The sequence below is a fragment of the Austrofundulus limnaeus genome, unplaced genomic scaffold (assembly GCF_001266775.1).
Source record: "Austrofundulus limnaeus strain Quisiro unplaced genomic scaffold, Austrofundulus_limnaeus-1.0 Scaffold2024, whole genome shotgun sequence".
NCBI classification, from domain to species: Eukaryota; Metazoa; Chordata; class Actinopteri; order Cyprinodontiformes; family Rivulidae; genus Austrofundulus; species Austrofundulus limnaeus.
In genome coordinates, this window is record NW_013954426.1 from 5601 (window position 1) to 23342 (window position 17742).

A 17742-nucleotide genomic window follows, 5' to 3' on the forward strand; every position below is an offset into this window, starting at 1 on the left:
CCCCCGAACGGGACAGAACAGGAGCAGAAGGTGGTTCTTAAAGAGACAGAGGCTAATTTCAAGGCGTTTAGAAGAGGAAGTGATGAGAAGATAAGTTTATTTTCTATTTAAACATAAAAACAGCATTTTAATAACAGTTAACGGTGACATAGATACTTTATTATGGTATAGTATTTAAATGTATGCCCGAGAAACACATAAAATTGGCCCTTTAAATTAAAATTATTTGACCAAAGGAAAACCGAATTAAATTAGAGAGAGGTGAATATGATTTAGATTTTTATTTCTGTGACTGTACGACACACGGGAGACACAACATTAACAGCAGTTGTCCTTTAATTCCTTGGCCTGAGAAACACATAATATTGGCCCTTTAAATGATTTTTTATTTTTCAATTTACATTTAGTTTTATATCAGAAAATTAACAACTAGTATAGCCTTGATATTTTCTAATTCAAAATGAAACTTTAGAGGCAATTCCTCATGACTTTGTCAGATATTTTGTGGTTGATTAACAGGATTTTAGATAGTCTTATCTTTCATACTTTGTGATTGATTGCAGTCATTTACTTTAAACAAAGACTCAACACATTTTTATTTTATTTTATTTAGTCTTTGCTTCCTTGTTTAAGGGCTATGGCATCATATCAGTGGTGTGACAGGTTCACTATAAAAGCACTGACATGTATGAGGGGATATGTTTTTTTCCCCAGGGAGGGATGGACCACAGCGGCTGTGATACAGTTTATTTATGTGTAAATAAATATTCAAGACTGGGAACTGGACTGGTTTCCTGTGCCTGATTCGGGGTCTCATTTCATCTACATAAACACAACCCACTAATTCTGAGGTGGTTTTAAACATTCTGACTTCAACCCTTCTTTTTATAAACAACCTAAAAACAACACAATCCTTTATACAGCAATGATTTTTATTTAAGTTTTATTGAATGTATCTGACACATCAGAAGTCTTATTCTTCCTGCAGTCTGACTGTAGGAGACAATGTCTTCAGGATGTTTGACAAGTAAAGCCGACTGAAAACTGACTCAAGGAAAGTTTATGTTTTTATTTATTTTTTTCCATCTGATTGTAGCTTCAAATCTTAAAAGCTGAAAGAATGTTTGCAACTTGTTGTCTTCTTGCGTTATTAAGGCTGTGACCTCGTCACACACGGCCTGCCTTCTGATGATGACGTTACATTTTAAAGACCTCTGTTTTATTTGGCAGCTCATCTCTTGGGGATAACTTATGATGTTAAGATGTCGTTCTTGCAAAGGGACATCTGACAGCTTAACTATCTTATCATTCTGTACTGGAGTTTCAGACGGTTACTTGTTGACAGTTGAGACGAGCTTGAATGTCACCAAAGCTGCACTCCACCATTCATGCTCAGCAAAAAATAAAACAGGCCTGAATGACAGAACTAGCATGTCTAAAAACTGGAGGGTGTGTTTGTCCCCAAAAGAAAATATTACAGACTGTTAGCAGTGTTTCATTATTAAAAAGTCAAAATCTTGGATTTGTGGAGAGGAAAACAGCGAGTTAACCACCACCGTACGTTGTAAGAGGCTTGGAATCACAAGGCTTAAAATTAAAATGTGTATGCTAGTATTAAAAATATTGATCCTAAACATATGGAAAAGATTTTCCAGGAAACAAGCACTGGATGTTATAAAGTCCCACTAACACAGAATAATATGGTTGACAGTGGTCTGTATTGGATGGGCTTTGCATCAGTATGAAGTGGCTTTGCTCACTTAACAGATCAGTGGCGGCCCCACGGCCCGATGGGAGCTGAAAATCTGTGTCACTCTTAATTTTGCACTGATAAGAGCACACAGATGGACTCACCAAAACTCGCTGGGTTTCTGAACGTGGTCCAACACAGTCAATTCAAAACTAACACAAGACATTTACACATAATGGAAAGTTAATGTGAAAATGATGGCCTTTTCAAATCAAAGCAGCATGTGGGTGGTGGAATCGAAGGGGAGGGAGGGCTGAAGGGTGTTTAGGATTATCGAACAAACTCCGTTGTGGCAGAACTTTCTCGGCGTGCTGCAGAAGGAGTGACATTTTCCATAGGATATCTATCAGCCAGGCTTAATGGCTTTCTTCAGCTCTTGCTGGAGAAAAGGCATTTTTCTTTTTTTAATGGATAATTAATAAATGAATAGTTGATGATGAATGGCCCCCATTTCTCCTCTTGTTAATGAAACGATACACCGTTTCTTATTGCCAGGAAGAATACTCCCTGGTCTCTGGTGTATTCTGGGGACATTATTTTAGAATCGCAGACACAAAAGCATTAGCTGCATCTCTGCAGTCCACCAGATTTCAGACAAAGTAGGTGGGCTGGGAGTGATATTAACAGTTAATATATGGCTGCAATTATTGAACTGTCAATAGTTTTTAAAAATGATGGCAATCATGCAAATCACAAATCCTGACAGTATTTTATGTGAGAGTTGGTATAACTGCATAATTAAGAGGCACTGCTGTCTTTTTGCTCACTGTCAAACATGAAATAAAGTTGCATTTTTTTTGTTTATCAAAGGGCTGCAACAACGAATCGGTAAAATCAATAAAAATCGATTATTAAAAGTGTTGGCAATGAATTTCATTATCGATTCGTTGTGTCGCACAATTTATGCGTCCCTCGCCATGTAAAAAAATACTTCCTGTCATGAAAAGACCCTCTGAATTCAAGAGAAAACTCCTGTTTTTAAGAAAATGGCTGCTTATCAATTAATTGTTAGTCACTGAATGAGATAAATCAACTTCGGATTAATTCATTAATCGATAACTTACATCCCTAATTTATTCAGGAATGAAATTAATTTATATCTACTCATATTTATGTAATTAAGCGTTTTAATGATTTGGCCGATGAATCGATTAATCGAAAAAATAATCGACCGATTAATCGATTATTAAAATAATTGTTATTTGCAGCCCTAGTTTATTATACCATTAACATGGTAAGTGGAATGGACTTACTGTATAAAGTGCTTTACCAAGTTCCTACAAACCCCAAAGCACTTTACACTTCAATCATCCACCCATTCATCCACACTTTCACACACTGGTGGTGGTAAGCTACAATGTAGCCACAGCTGCCCTGTGTTAGAATCAGCACCCTAACTCTTAATCATTAATCAAAAATATTTGGTTTAGATCTTTGCTTCTCAAACAGTGGTACAATGGTTGTATCCAGGATTCCTAAAGTTGTACTCTGAAGTAATGTAAGTGTCCACATTTTTACAGGTTGAAAACAAGCCATGTGATTTAGGTCGTATTCACACCGGATAGTCCGGTAGACTCGGTTCGATTGGGGACCAAAACTGCAAGCTTTGTTTACATTTTCTGTTGGTRTGGTTTGAATTCACACTGCACTTTCTCAACCAAACTAAACCCTGWAAMCAACCTGTTCCCGCCCTCACCTGTGGGGGCGCTGCACCAAGAACCACTGAAGGAATCAACATGAAACCTACAGAAGAAGACATGGACCAGCTTCCTTCTTCACAAAATGTAAACAAACAATAGTAATGTAACATTTTAGTGGTTATAGAGTTTATTTTTTGTTTTTGGTAAATGTGCTAAACAAATAGTCTTCAACATTGAGCTCAGCATGAGAGGAAGATGAGGCGGAACCATGGAGAATGATGTTTTTACACACAAGTCAGCTGAGGAAGCTCTATGTTAATCGAGCAGGAGCGCGTCCAGCTCCACAGTCATGATGTCTACCTTATACAGTCGTCCAGCGAGGTTTTTACACCATATAAGTAAATTTATTACTGTTATTACTCAGAATGTCATGAGGTATAGTCTACTTCCTGCTTTTGGAGCGGTCTCTGGTCCGCTTACCGTTCACACATGCAATCGAACCGTACCAGAGTTCGTTTCAATCGAACCGAGACCTAGGTTTTCAGGCGGACCAGAGTTCGCTTTTTTTGATCCGAAACAGAGTTCGATTACGTGTTCACACCTCCACGAACGAACCGGACTTTCCAGGCAAACGAACTAGAGTTTGATTAAATCAGACCAAACAGTGCAGGTGTGAATACGCCCTTAATGTTAAAGAAGTTTTTAAAAAAGCATTTCAACCCAAATTACAATTTTGTCTCTAATCAGAAACTGCTGTAAACAAAGCCACATTGTAGAATATGTTGAGAAAGCCTTCTGAAAACTGAAGCTGATGATAGTGGACAATGTGACAATGCTGGTGCCTTCTAGCTACCAGAGGTGCAAAACAGCAAGAAAATTTGATCAAGGTATCTCAAATTTCTATTGTGAGGCAGAAAAACAATGTATGCTAACCTCAGCAGTAATAGCATGAAATTGTTACAATTTAAACCAAACCTTCAACCAGGGTTAGATGTGGTTTTTTTCACAACACTACAGCTTCTTTTCAATCAATCCTTTGGTCAAAACTGCTTGGAGTAGGAGGAAATCAAAGGCAAAGTCAGTCAAGATTTCTGTCATGTACACTAGTTTACTTTTTTGTCAAATACTTAGTGAAAATCCAGTACAAGCTTGTAGGTTTGTACTAGTGGTTTTTAATGTCTGACATAATGGTGGTACTATTTTTTGAGGCAGTAGTTTTTTTGAAAGGTCAGAAGATGACTACTTGAGATCTAAACAATAAAAATATGAGTGCAATTGCAATTGTGAGGCTAAAATCTTTTATTGAACAACTATTATCAGGCTACATGTTCCCCTAGAAGATAGATGTGCCATGAACCAGAATCGGTTTTCAGTCACACTAGCAACATTTAGGCTACATTTAATTTTGAAACAGGATTGGCCCAAGCTATGATCACAGAGACAAGCCCCAACACCAGGTCCAGCACATAACATGACACCATTTTAGAGCAGAGAAATCTATCATGGAGGAAGCTCTGTGTGTTCATGCATGCGTGTGTGTGTGTGTGTGTGTGAGTGAGTGAGTGTGTCATTGATTGCTGCAAGAAAATCCCCAATAGCTTTAATCAATAGCACAGACGCTCGCATAACTTGAGTCAAGGACAGGTGATAAAAGCAGAATGAAAATATCAGCATCTATTAACAAATAGATCTGCCTGCAGTTCTTCTAAACTTAACCTAAATATGACGATCAGCTAAATCTGTCGGGTCAGACACCAAGTTAGGAGTGCCATGGGGAAAAAAGACAATATTTCAGAGCCACAACCAAGCAGCTTCGACGTTACCGATAAACAACACCCCTCAGTGTACATGCAGTGTCAGTGCATTCTCTCTCACTTCCAGTAAAAAGGCACAAACACTGCATTCTAGTGAAATTACATGAATTGCTGGCACAGTATATGATGCATATGCACATTTTTGGGAATCTTCATACAATTTCCTTCTGCAAACACAAACTAATACTTATTCATGACTAACAGTTTAATCACTGCATTGCAACACTGTTATTATTGTAACATTTGCTGTTGGTTTTGAATTCAGCATCCAAAACACCAAGACAGAGTTTTATCTACCCACAACAGAAATATTGATTCATGAATCCTCATAGTTCCAAAGGCCTTGTAGTACCCACCACTGATCAATGTTTTACAATATTCACCCAACAAGGATTTCAGACACCATTCTTAAAATAGGGCATGATTATTTCTAGCCAGATTATTTACGAAGAAACAACAAACCTCATAAAGGTCAAAGACCATGCTGGCTTGTGAAAACCCAACAACAGGCCCATTTTGACAACAAAAAAAATGTTCAAAGACCTCTTCAAACAAGCAACCACACAGCAGGTGCTTAAAAGCAAAAAGGTTCAAGTTTGTAAAGACTATGAATAACTTACGTGTTTTTCGGTGGTTGTGCACACGAGTGGTCAGTGTAGTGGAGACCACCTCAGTAGTAGTATGCTCCGTAGTCCACATTTGTGTAGAGTCGTGTAGAACCGTTAGACTGGGTGAAGATGAGCCAGTAGTTGCTCCTCCAATGACAAAAGTCGTTCGTGATGCTGCAGTTGTAGTAAAGACTGAAGGTATACGTCCATTACGATTTCCAGGATTTCGAGGTGTCACTTGACTACCAGAGGCCCCGCCCCCTCTCGAGTTTATAGCGGTGGTAGTAGCTGTAGTTCTTGTTCTGCCTTTAGCCATGGTTACAGTTCTAGGCGTGGGGTTCCCACTATCACCTGTAGGAGTGGTGGTAGTGGTCGTATCAGGACCTTTAGGAATCCCGCTTGGCTTTGAAAGAAAGATAGGATCTTGGCCTATTCTATTAGCATCCACCAGGTCAGTTGGCACATAATCCCGCACTGTACCAACAACAATCCATTTCAGGAGCATTAGGCTCAATCCAAGGCCAACGAACCCAATAAGTAAGGGGACCACACAAAGCCATGTCTGCTGGCGAGGCCAAACTGCACAACGAACGGGACCCCGATTTGGAGCTTGGCCCTCTCCGCGAGCCCCAGAAGCCCCTGATCCTTCAGGTTCCTCCAGGATCACTGCCCCGGAAATACCTGCCCCGGAACACTCACTCATCCTTTCTTGCCTTTCTTTATGGCTCATTAAGGGTTAACCCTGCGATAAGCCTTGATAGCACATAGCAGAAAGGCATTCAACAATGCCAAACATTGAAAAGACAAATGGAAAGGAAACAAAGCAGATAAACTCCCCAAAGACTTAGATTCGTAATCCCTAAAACACAGATAAGTATTCCAAGGGATAGTGAGAAGGAGAGGGGTGCAGGGGAGACATGCAGACACACAACCACAGAGAGCACACTTTCACACACCGAGACCCAGAGAGATAAAGAGGTGGGGTTTAGAGAAAATCGCCTGATTAGTCCATGTTTAGTCCTGCCCAAAATCAATTTTCATCAGAAATCTCCAGGAATGTTCACGACAAGGGAAGCAAAAGGAGAAGTAGAAAAAGTGATGCGTCTGCCAGGAAAAACAAGGAATAAGGATAGAGATGGGTGGGGAAAGAATGTCTTCACATTTGTGCATACGGGAAATCCATGCGATCAGTGTTTGAATGCCACTGCAGCAGAAATCCACAACGAATATTACTCGACGTCATATGTAGCATCCATGTACAATCCACGATGGGACAGTAATGACCAGAACTTGTAGGGTGGGTCTAGTGGCTTCCCCAGCCAGAGGAGGTCCAGAAAGATTAAAAAAGGTATACGAATGTAACCTCTTCCAACACATTTAGCCACATCAACTTTCTGTAAATCCAAATGTGTCTTCTGTAACTGAAACAGAGATCAAAAAGAAATATCTCTTGTGTCTCTTGTGAATATTTATCTCTGCCAGTCGTTGTCTCTTTTTCCTCCTGTTTTAGTTCTCTTTAATTAAAAAAACAGCTTTGTTTCCTTTTTGTGTGCTCTCAATTCCAATAAACAGAACATCAAAATCCAGTTAAAATCCCATATCTGGTCTAGAAGAAAGACTTATTTCAGGAGAGAGGGTTGGAGTCGGGAAAGAGCGAGGGGTGTTGTCGCGCAGCATCACAGGGCGGATAAATCTGCAGCTGCAACGAGTGATCCTGCTCCTTCTCCAGCCGGCTGTAGATCAGATTTCCCCAAGCTGTCGGCTCAGCTCTCTGCCATCCCAGTGTAATGTTCGTTAACACTGCAGCAAGCACTCAGAAAGCATCCTCTCATACATTTACAAGCAACATTCCACTACAGGACGATAAAATATGAACAGATGGTGATGAGATGCAGAGAGTTTTGGAAAGAAATTATTTAAAGGGAAGATCAGAAAGTAGGAAAATAAACTAAAACCATAAATGCTGGAAAAAATATTCCACAGAGTCTCTGCTGTGATTTCTGAGAGCTGTTTCTTAGTCCCTGAAAGCCAGCGCTCTGCTCAGTCAGGCTGTGATTTGTTGATGTGCTGCCTGGGATCCTCTGCTCGTCCTTCCATCCAGGATGCTTTTTTTGAAGATGATTAAAAATGTGCGCCCCGCGCTGGAATGAGCACTTGCCAATGCAGCGGCAAACGCTCCCCCTCGTCGGAGTTCACAGCATCCAGCAATGCAGCTGTCTTTACCTGTGGCAATTGTGATGCAGACACACATGCAGCTGCCTCCCTGAGCTGCTGCCACTGAGAGACAGGGAACGAATGAGAGGGGGTGAAAAAAAATTTAAAAAAAATCAGACGGAGCCGAGTGCACACTGGTAGAGCAAAGGAAGAGAGGGAGATAAGGAAGGGAGGGAGGAGAGGAAAGAGGCTGCACCTGCTAGATGCACCAGCACTGGGAAGCGTGCCCACCTCCATTAGCAGGGAGGGGAGAGAAGAAAGATGCAGCATGCATACTGAAAACCAGAGAAAAGGAATGGAGGTGTGTGCACAGATAAAGATAATGAGGGCTGGGCACAGAGCTCTGCGATGGCACACAAGGCACTTTCAGGCAAGAGGTCCCAGTAGGAGCGGAGCACAGCCACTAAGCAGGAACTGTCAATCAGTTCCTAAGCCCCACCCACTAAACAGTGTCAGAAGTAACCAGTTTAAATTATAAAAAATGTATCTTTGAATCCAACGCCATGAATGCTTTTTATGTTCCTATAATCGTTATAAACTGAACATTTGTGTTTATTATGATCAACTTAAAGTCAATGTTTTTTAGTTCATTTTTCATTATAGCAGTCAACATTAATCACTTCCACTGAAGTGATTTGAGTGAAAATGATAAGAAGTTAATAGTAGTCTCTTGACTTTTACCATTTTTGCAGCCTTTTTTAAATAATAAATCAACAATGTAACATTAAAATTTACCTAAATATATGTTGTTGTTTTTTTTTTTTTTTGTTTATTTTATTGGTTCATTAGATTTTACCTTTAGGGTTTATTTATGTATTTTAGATTTAAACTTATAGTACGGTAGTAGTAATATTGGCATTAGTAGCAGTAGTAAAAATAATATTAGTAGTATTAGTAGTAGTTGTAATAGTAGTAGAAGCAATAGAAGCAGTAGTTGTAGTAGAACTAGTAATATCAATATTAATAGTAGAAGTAGTTGTAATAGTAATAGCAGTAGTAGTAGAAGTAGTAATAGTAGTAGTAACAGTATAAGTAGTTGTAGTAGTACTAGCAGTAGTAATGTAGTAGAAGTCGCTGTAATAGTAGACGCAGTAGTAGTAATGTTGTAGTAGTAGTGACAATTCTAGTAAAAGTAGTAGTTGTAATAGTAGTAGTAGTAGTAATAGTAGTAGTAGAAGTATTAATAGTAGTAGTAACAGTAATAGTAGTTGTAGTAGTATTAATATTATTAAAATATTGTAGAAGTAGTTGTAATAGTAGTAGCAAATTAGTAATGGTAGTAGTAATAATAGTAGTACTGTCAATAGTAGTAGTACTAGTAGTACTATAAATAGTTTTATTAGTATTATTAATATTAATAGTTGCAATAGTAGCAGTAGTAGTACTAGTAGTAGAGATAGTATTAAAAGCAGTAGTAATGGTAGTAATACTATTAATGTTCAATTCAATTCATTTCAGTTTATTTATAGAGCACCAAGTCACAACATACATTGTCTCAGGGCACTGTACATAAAAAGATTAATCTAAAGAAGAAACCAACATTTATTATTATTATTAGTGGTAATAGTAGTAGTAGTAATAATAGTAGAAGTACTACTAGTAGTAATAGCATTAGTAGCAGTAGTAATAGTAGTAATACTCCATCCATCCATCATCTGAGTTGTAAAGTAACTAAGTACAAATAGTTTGTTACTGTATTTAAGTAGAATTTTTGGGTATCTGTACTTTACTTGAGTAATTATTTTTCAGTCTACTTTTTACTTCTACTTCTTACATTTTCACACAATTAGATGTACTTTCTACTACTTACATTTTTTAAAAAATGCAAAAAGTAGTAAGTCGTTCCTTTTACTTCATTTTTACTTGTTTTCATTGCAGCTTGTTGTTGTAAAAAATAAAAACTATCCATATAAACTGAGCCTCCTAGATAGAGTGAATTTAACTGTGGTTGAATGAGAAGTATAAATATATAAAACTTTGATAGTGTATTAGTTTGTACACAAACAAATCATGTCACACTCCAGCAGGACAGAATCATTCAAATAAAAGGACTGTACTTAAGAAGTATTTGTATTTCATGAATTATATTCTTACATTTGGCCGCAGCCCTCAGATAGATTTTCATTTTGGGGAAAAGCTTTGTGCAGCCTTGATATATGTATATAAACTGAAACAGCTGGACTAGTGCATCCTAAATTTAACATCCATTCATTCTTTTAATACAACAGTCATTTCTGCAGTTTTTGGGGAGGTCACCTCCTAATAAATGTCCTTACAGAAAATCTAACTGCTCATTTTAAATCAATACTTTGACTTTTAATACTTAACTACAACAAATATCACATACTTTAAGACGTTTACTCAAGTTATATTCCTAAAGGAGATTTTAACTTTTACCAAAGTAACATTTTAGTAAAATACTTGTTCTTTTACTCAAGTATCGCTTTGTGATACTTTATACAACATTACACCACTTCTTCCTTTCAGGGTCATGTGGGTCACTGGTGCCCATACCCAGCAGTCACTGTGGGGCGGGGTACACCCTGGACAGGTCTCCAGTCCATCACAGGGACACAGAGACAAACGAGACAAACAACCACTCTCACCCACACCTAGGGACAATTTAGTGTTACCACTTAACCTAACAGTCATGTTTTTGGTCTGTGGGAGGAAGCCGGAGTACCCGGAGAGAACATGCAAACTCTACCCAGAAAGGTCCCCGGGTTAAGATTTGAACCGGCGACCTTCTTGCTTAGACGCATCAGCTCTACCAACTGAGTCACTGTGTTGCCCCATAGTAGTAACACTATTAATATTAATGATAGTAGCAGTAGTAGTAATAGTACTAGTAGCAATATTAGTAGTAGTAATAGTAGAAGTACTAGTAGTAGTAATAGCATTAGTAGCAGTAGTTATAGCAGTAAAACTATTAACAGTAGTAGTAGTAATATTAGTAATTGTAGTAATAATGTAGTAGTAGTAATAGTACTAATAGTAGTAGTATTAATAGTAGAAGTAGTAGTTATATTTGTAGTAACAGTAGAATTAGTAGTAGCAGTAGGAGTAATTGTGGTAGCAAAAATAGTAGTGAAAGTTATAATAATAGTAGTACTAGAAATTGTAGTATTAGTTGTAGTAGTAGTAATAACAATAGTAGCAGTAATAGTGATAGTAGTAGTAGTAGTAGTAGTAGTAGTAGTAGTAGTAGTAGTAGTAGTAGTAGCAGTAATAGCTGTAATAACAGTTGTAGAAATGGTAAAATGGATCGAACCTGCAACCCACCGATTACAGCAGATTCCCAACCAGGGGTACATAGAAAAATTTCCCAGGTGTGTAAAAAACAAAAAAACAGGACTGAGATTTGTAGAGCCCTATGATTTCTGCAATGCAGTAAATGCAAACAGAATCACAAAATTGACAAAAAAAAATGGAGTCCAGTAAAACGCGGAATCTCAAATAATTTGCTCATTTTGGGTATCTGATGTATTTTGGAAACTTCTGCTTCCTGCACCTGCCATTATCTAGGTTGTTTATTTAATTATTTATGCACTTTCAAGGCAACATATTTATCTTTATGTTTAATTTGAAAAGAAATAAAAGAAGAATAAAATACCTGAACATTAAATGTCCTAGGGGGTTAAATAATTTTCCTTTAATAATCAGCTGTTGTACATTATAATTTTGGAGAATCACGACGTTTGACAGAGGGGGTATTAGTGGTATGACAAAATGGCTCAGGGGGTACACAAGTCTATAAAGGTTGGGAAACACTGGATTACAGGACGACTCATCTGACCACTCTTCCACAGCCACCCTCAGTACTGATAATGAAAGTAGTTGTAATAGTAGAAGTAATAATAGGAGTAGAAGTAGTAGTAGTTTCAGTAGTAACAATATTCTTAGTGGTTGTAATGGTAGTAGTAATAGTAATGGTAGTAGAAATAGTTGTAATAGTAGTAGCAGTAGTTTTTATAGTAGTACTAATAGTAATAACAGTATTAGTAATAGTAGAAGTAGTGATAGTAGTAGTAACAGTAGTAGTCATAGTTGTAGTAGTACTAGTGATAGTAATAGTTATGTAGGATAAGTAGTTGCAACAGTAGTAGCCATAGTAGCAACAGTAGTAAAAGTAGTAGTAGTAAAAGTAGTAGTTGTAATAGTAGTAGTAGGAGAAGAAGTAGTAGTTGTAGTAGTAGCAGAAGAAGCAATAGTAGTAAAAGTAGTAGTTGTAATACTAGTAGTAGTAGTATTAATAGTAGTAGTGAAAGTACTAGAAAAGTAGTAATAGTAGTAGTAAAATAACAGTAGCAGTAGTAGTATTAGTTGTAATAGTAGTAGCAGTAGTAGTAGTAGTAGTAGTAGTAGTAGTACTAGTAATATTATAGGAATAGTTGTATTTGTAGTAGTTTTAGTAGTGTTGATAGTAGTAGAAGTAATAATAGTAGTAGCAGTAATACTACTACTTCTTAATAGTAGTAGTAATATTTTAATAGTAGTAGTAGCAGCAGTAGTAATAATAGTAATATTATAGGAATCGTTGTATTTGTAGTAGTTTTAGTAGTGGTAATAGTAGTAGTAGTAATACTAGTAGTAGTAGCAGTAGTAGTAGTAGTAGTAGTAGTAGTAGTAGTAATAGTAGTAATAGTAGTAGCAGTAGTAGTAGTAGTAGTAGTAGTAGTAGTAGTAATAGTAATATTTATAGTAGTGTCAAGATTTTCAGGCTGGAATGAACCCATGATGCAGGCAGTTTCAAAAGAACCAAAAATCAAAATTTATCTAAACAAAAAGTGCTGACAGGGCAGCTCAAAAAACTCACAAGGCTTGGTAGGGCAGGACAGTACAGAACAATGATCCGACAGGGAAGTGAAGACAAAACACAGAATTTAAAGGTGAGACTAACGAGCACAAACAGGAAACACCTGGGAGAGAAACACGAGGAGCAGGTGAGAGTGGGCGGGGCTGGAGCAAAGGCAGACAGGAGGAAGGAAACGGATGACACGACAGAAACTAAAATAAAACATTATTACAGACACCAATCATAACAGTAGTAGCAGTAATAGTAGTAGTAGCAGTAATAGTAGTAGTAGCAGTAGCAGTAATAGTAGTAGTAGCAGTAATAGAAATATTTGCAGAGTTGCAGTTGTAGTTTTCATGGTTGTCAAGTTTTGATCTGAGTTTGAAGTGAGTTTTTTAACATCAGTTGCCAGCTCACTATTGGCTGTTCTAAAAGCTGCTAAATTATGTCCTCATCTAATTAGCATATTTGGATAATTGCCAAGAATTGTGAATAATTAATGTTGAAAAAATATGTAAAATCATTTATAGGAGATTTATTTTAGTGAGACAGTGTCATAAACGTTAGAGGAAAAATTCCATCCTGCTCTGTTAACCACGGCAGGAGCAGAGTAATTTGAAGCTGGGGTTGCTGCGTGAGACTGGTAGTAACTGAGAGTACTTACTCCAAGAATTAACATCATGCAACATTTTTCATGAGCTGAACTCAAAGAGCTAAGACTTTTTCTATGTACACAATAAACTTCCTTCGAACATTATTCAGAATTTTGTGTAAATCTCTATTAGGGGACACTTTGTAGAGATAATCCATCCCACCTCGCAGCTGTGGCATATCAAGATGTTGATTAGACAACATGATTATTGCACAGGTGTGCGTTAAGCTGGCCACAATAAAAGACCGCTCTGAAATGGGCTGTTTTGCTTTATTGGGGGAGTCTAAAAACCAGTCAGTATCTGGTGTGACCAACATTTGCCTCACCTAGTGCAACACATCTTCAAAGAGAAGATCAGGTTGTTGATTGTGGCCTGTTGAGTGTTGGTCCACTCCTCTTTAATGGCTGTGTGAAGTTGATGGATAATGGCAGGAACTGGAACACACCGTCGTGTAGTTCTCGATTCAGAGCATCCCAAACATACTCAATGGGTGACATGTCTGAGTATGCTGGCCATGCAAGAACTAGGATGTTTTCAGCTTCCAGGAATTGTGTACCGATCCTTGCAATGTGAGGCTATGCATTATCATGCTGCAACATGAGGTTATGGTCATCGATGAATGGCACAAAGGGCCTCAGGATCTCGTAACGGTGTCTTTGTGCATTCAAAATGCCATCTATGAAATGCACCTGTGTTTGATGTCCATGACATACACCTGCCTATACAATAACCTTGCCGTTACCATGGGCTGCTAGATCCACAACGTTGACATTAGCAAACCATTCACCTAATCAGCATCTTGATATACCACACATGTGAGGTGGGATGGATTATATCTGTAGCATTTTCCTGCATATAATTAATCATTTCAGATTAGATTTAACTGGTTCTTGTGACTGCTCAAAGAAAGTAACAAAATCCACTTTAACTTCGGACCATTCTAAGGACTTTGCATGGAACCTTCCTTTGTGTTTCGAATTAGCATCTCTTATACAAACCCACCAGACTTCCTGACGCCTTGATGTTAATAGATAAGGATTGCCACAAGTTCTGTGCTTCCGCCCCCCATAAGGACTGCCTGCCTGTTCTTCTTCAAAGGGGGTAGGGCCATAAACACCTTTAACCAGACTCTTCAATGACTGAAACAAAGGAACTTACATTCTTCATTAAATGTGAAAAAAAGAAGGAACCAGATTGAATGTTTTTATACAATTGTCTGTTTTTATATCAAATAAATGTGAATTTACTTTCCTTTTACAGAAAGAACAAAAACCCATTGAAGCTAACTGTGGGGTTTTTTTTGATGAAGTGTTTTCCTAAGAAGATGTTTCTTTTATTTCATGATTTTAAACTGTGTTTTATTCCATGATTTAACCCTTAGAAACCTTAGGCCTTGAATTTTAACTAAATGTGACATTCTTATTTTACTGAGGTAAACAGATGTCTCACCCTTTAATTAGATGCAAGATAACTAAACTAAAACACTCCCTTTTTCTTTGTTCTGAAGTGGTTTTCCCTCCAAAACATTTGATTTGTTAAAAACTTTCTTGTATAGGGTGTAATATTTTCATTGGCCAACTTAAAACCTTGACTCCACCCATAACAGAGGTTTTAAAAGTTAGTGCAGCTTCCAAGATTGACAGTTAGCTGGTTAGTTGGTTTTTTTCCTTTGGGTCCAGTGAATGCTTTCCAGGAGTTTGGCAGAGGCCTCCCTGCCAGCCCCTCCCCATGGGCTGGGCAGGATGGTGCCAGTCTGCATCTTCCGCTGATTGATCGAATAGCTTCCGTTTCATATCGGCTCAATATCTGAGTTTGATTTTATAGAAGTCAACTAACCTAATGGTAATTCATGCGTTGTTTTAGCTCATTTTCTCTACAAAGTGGAAATCAAATTAAGAAGTCTTGCTGCCACCTGAAGGACCAGACCCCGCTGTCATCAGCTCATTCCCCACCTTTCTGACTGAAGGACCAGCAGCTGAACAGACATCCTGAGTGTCTGACCGGCCACTACACTGAAGCAGTTTTGGGGAATGTCACCTAAGATCCTTTGGTTAGCCGACGCCTCCTCCTGGTACCGCCATCAGCAGAACAAAAGCGTAAAAGTGAACATTTGTCCTGGTGACACACAGGTGCTCAGACATAAATTTGGTTTTTATCTTTGTATGAGATTTGGTAAACTAAACACTTTTTTGACCTAATTTAACTAGGATTCCTTAGTTAAATCCACAGCTAAAAGCAAAACTCACCTCTCAGTGTTTACTTTATGTTTATCTGTTTGTTTGTTTGTTTATTTGTCTGTTTGTTTGTTTATTCACTCGTGATTGTAAACTCTTTCAGTTTTTACCTGGTTCAACATGTCATCACTTATTCATTACTCGCCATAGTTGTAAATACATTTAATCTGTAAATAAATGGCTCATGGAGAACGTGCCAACATAAGTTAATCTCATTTTTGTGTCTTGATGAAAGTATTATTGGTTCTGATAAGACAAGAACTTATAAAATCATTTTAGGTAAATTTATTCTGAGACTGATTACAATTAAGTTACAGTTTTTCGTCTCTTTCCTGGGTCAATCCTGGACCGAATTAAAGAGCGTGGTGCCTCGAGGAATAATATATATGAATATAATATATTTATATATACTGCATATTCACAAATTATCCATTTTTAGAATATACCCAAAAACTCCTACATATCTGAAAAGGAGAAGTGCCCCCTAACACAGATATACACAAATTTCTGAAGGAAGGTTTATTGTGTATATACAAAAAGTCTTAGATCTTTAAGTTCAGCTCAAAAAAAATGGGAGCAAAATCAAAAGTGCTTTATTTATGTTTTGGTTCAGTGTAAATTTTGACCTGCAATCTCGTTTTAAAAGCAGCTGGGTTATCCTTTTTTAAATAGCGCTCTGAGAGCTGCTCCAGACATTTGCATGATATTCCCAATGTGGAACATACTACTCCCCAACAACATGCCAGTGTCCTCATCACCTGAAAACCCCAGCATTTGTGAGGCCCTGGCCACTCCCCAGTGGGGTGCAGTCAAAGGGCTAACCATGCACTGAGTATTCCCTGCAGACCCAGCAACAGCAGAGGCAAGAAGTCCTCACTGTCACTGAGCCCCAAGGCACTAAACTCTCCGATTGCCCAGAGCCCGACACATAGGTATCAGGTCCCGAGAACAGAGTAATGGTTGTTCCAGTTACTGTACTGCTGGCCCATCCAGCCTGGTTCCAACCAGACAGGCCACCTGCAACATCTGTGTCCAATGTGCCACAGGCAGATATTTTAGTACCCCTTTTAATGCTGGGTACTGGGGGGCCAGTCCCTTGTCTGCTCAGTTTTAAAAGTACTTGTCAACTTTCCATCTACCGGGGGTAGACGGCTGACGAGTGTTGATGGTGCCTGGGTTTTGTTTGGGTAAAAACAAAACCCAGTTGTTTTTTGTTTTGTTTGGGTATTTGTCAGGCTGGGGTCTGGGCTGCCCCTCCTGCTGGTTTATCTGGGGGCCCGCTGCTACTCGGTCCCCCGGTGGGGTGTGCGGCTGGCCGCCGGTGTGCTGGTGGTTCTCAGGGTCTGGGGCTGGGCGCTGGGGTGTGTGCCGGCCTGTCCTGGTGACTACCTGCTGGGGCTCGGGGCCTCTGGCCCTGTCGGGCTTTGGCTTGGAGGTGGTGCGCCCTGGGGGCCCGGACCTCTGTGCCCTTTCCTGGATCTGCTCTGGTATGGCGGGTGCCAGTGGGGCCCATGAGTTTGTCGCTGCTGGCCTCGGGGGGCTGTGCGTGTGGTCGCTGGGGGGACTCTCCCTGTTCTCCCCTATGGTCTGATCTGGAGGGTGGGTGGGTGGATTTTCCCGTGCGGGTGCCCCTTGGGGCTCTGTGCTTGGGATCCCTCTCGGGCCCTTGGGCTCTGGTCTTCCCTATGTCTGCCTCGTGTCTTGGGGGTTGGGTCTCGGTCCTCCACAGTCACTATTAAATACTCCATTGGAGAAATCTTGTATATACACGCATGTTCACAACTGCTCACAAACAGGTGCTCTGATCCGGGGGGTTCTGACTGGTCACTGAGTGTGTAAATATGTCTGTGTGTATATACTGACAATATTTATGAATGTAGGCATGTATGTATGTATATCTTAATATATGTATGGGTATATGTATATATTTATATATGCCTTCTATGTATTTATCCATTTATTTTTCAGGTGAGCGGACAAATGTTGGGTGTGTGGTCCTGTGTTTTCTTGGTGCATATTTAATTTACTTCTAAT

At 38.9% G+C, this 17742-nt stretch overlaps 1 protein-coding gene across 1 annotated transcript in view; it reads right to left on the bottom strand.

Annotated features, from left to right (window-relative positions):
* The window catches only part of LOC106536909 (pro-neuregulin-3, membrane-bound isoform), a gene marked incomplete at its 3' end in the record, with an annotated part of 13442 nt that extends 5183 nt beyond the window's left edge, over positions 1 to 8259 (bottom strand). Inside the window, 1 exon segment of the mRNA XM_014034251.1 lies at positions 5825 to 8259. Coding sequence (XP_013889705.1) covers positions 5825 to 6542 — 718 coding nt within the window.
* Between the last annotated feature and the right edge of the window lie 9483 nt (positions 8260 to 17742).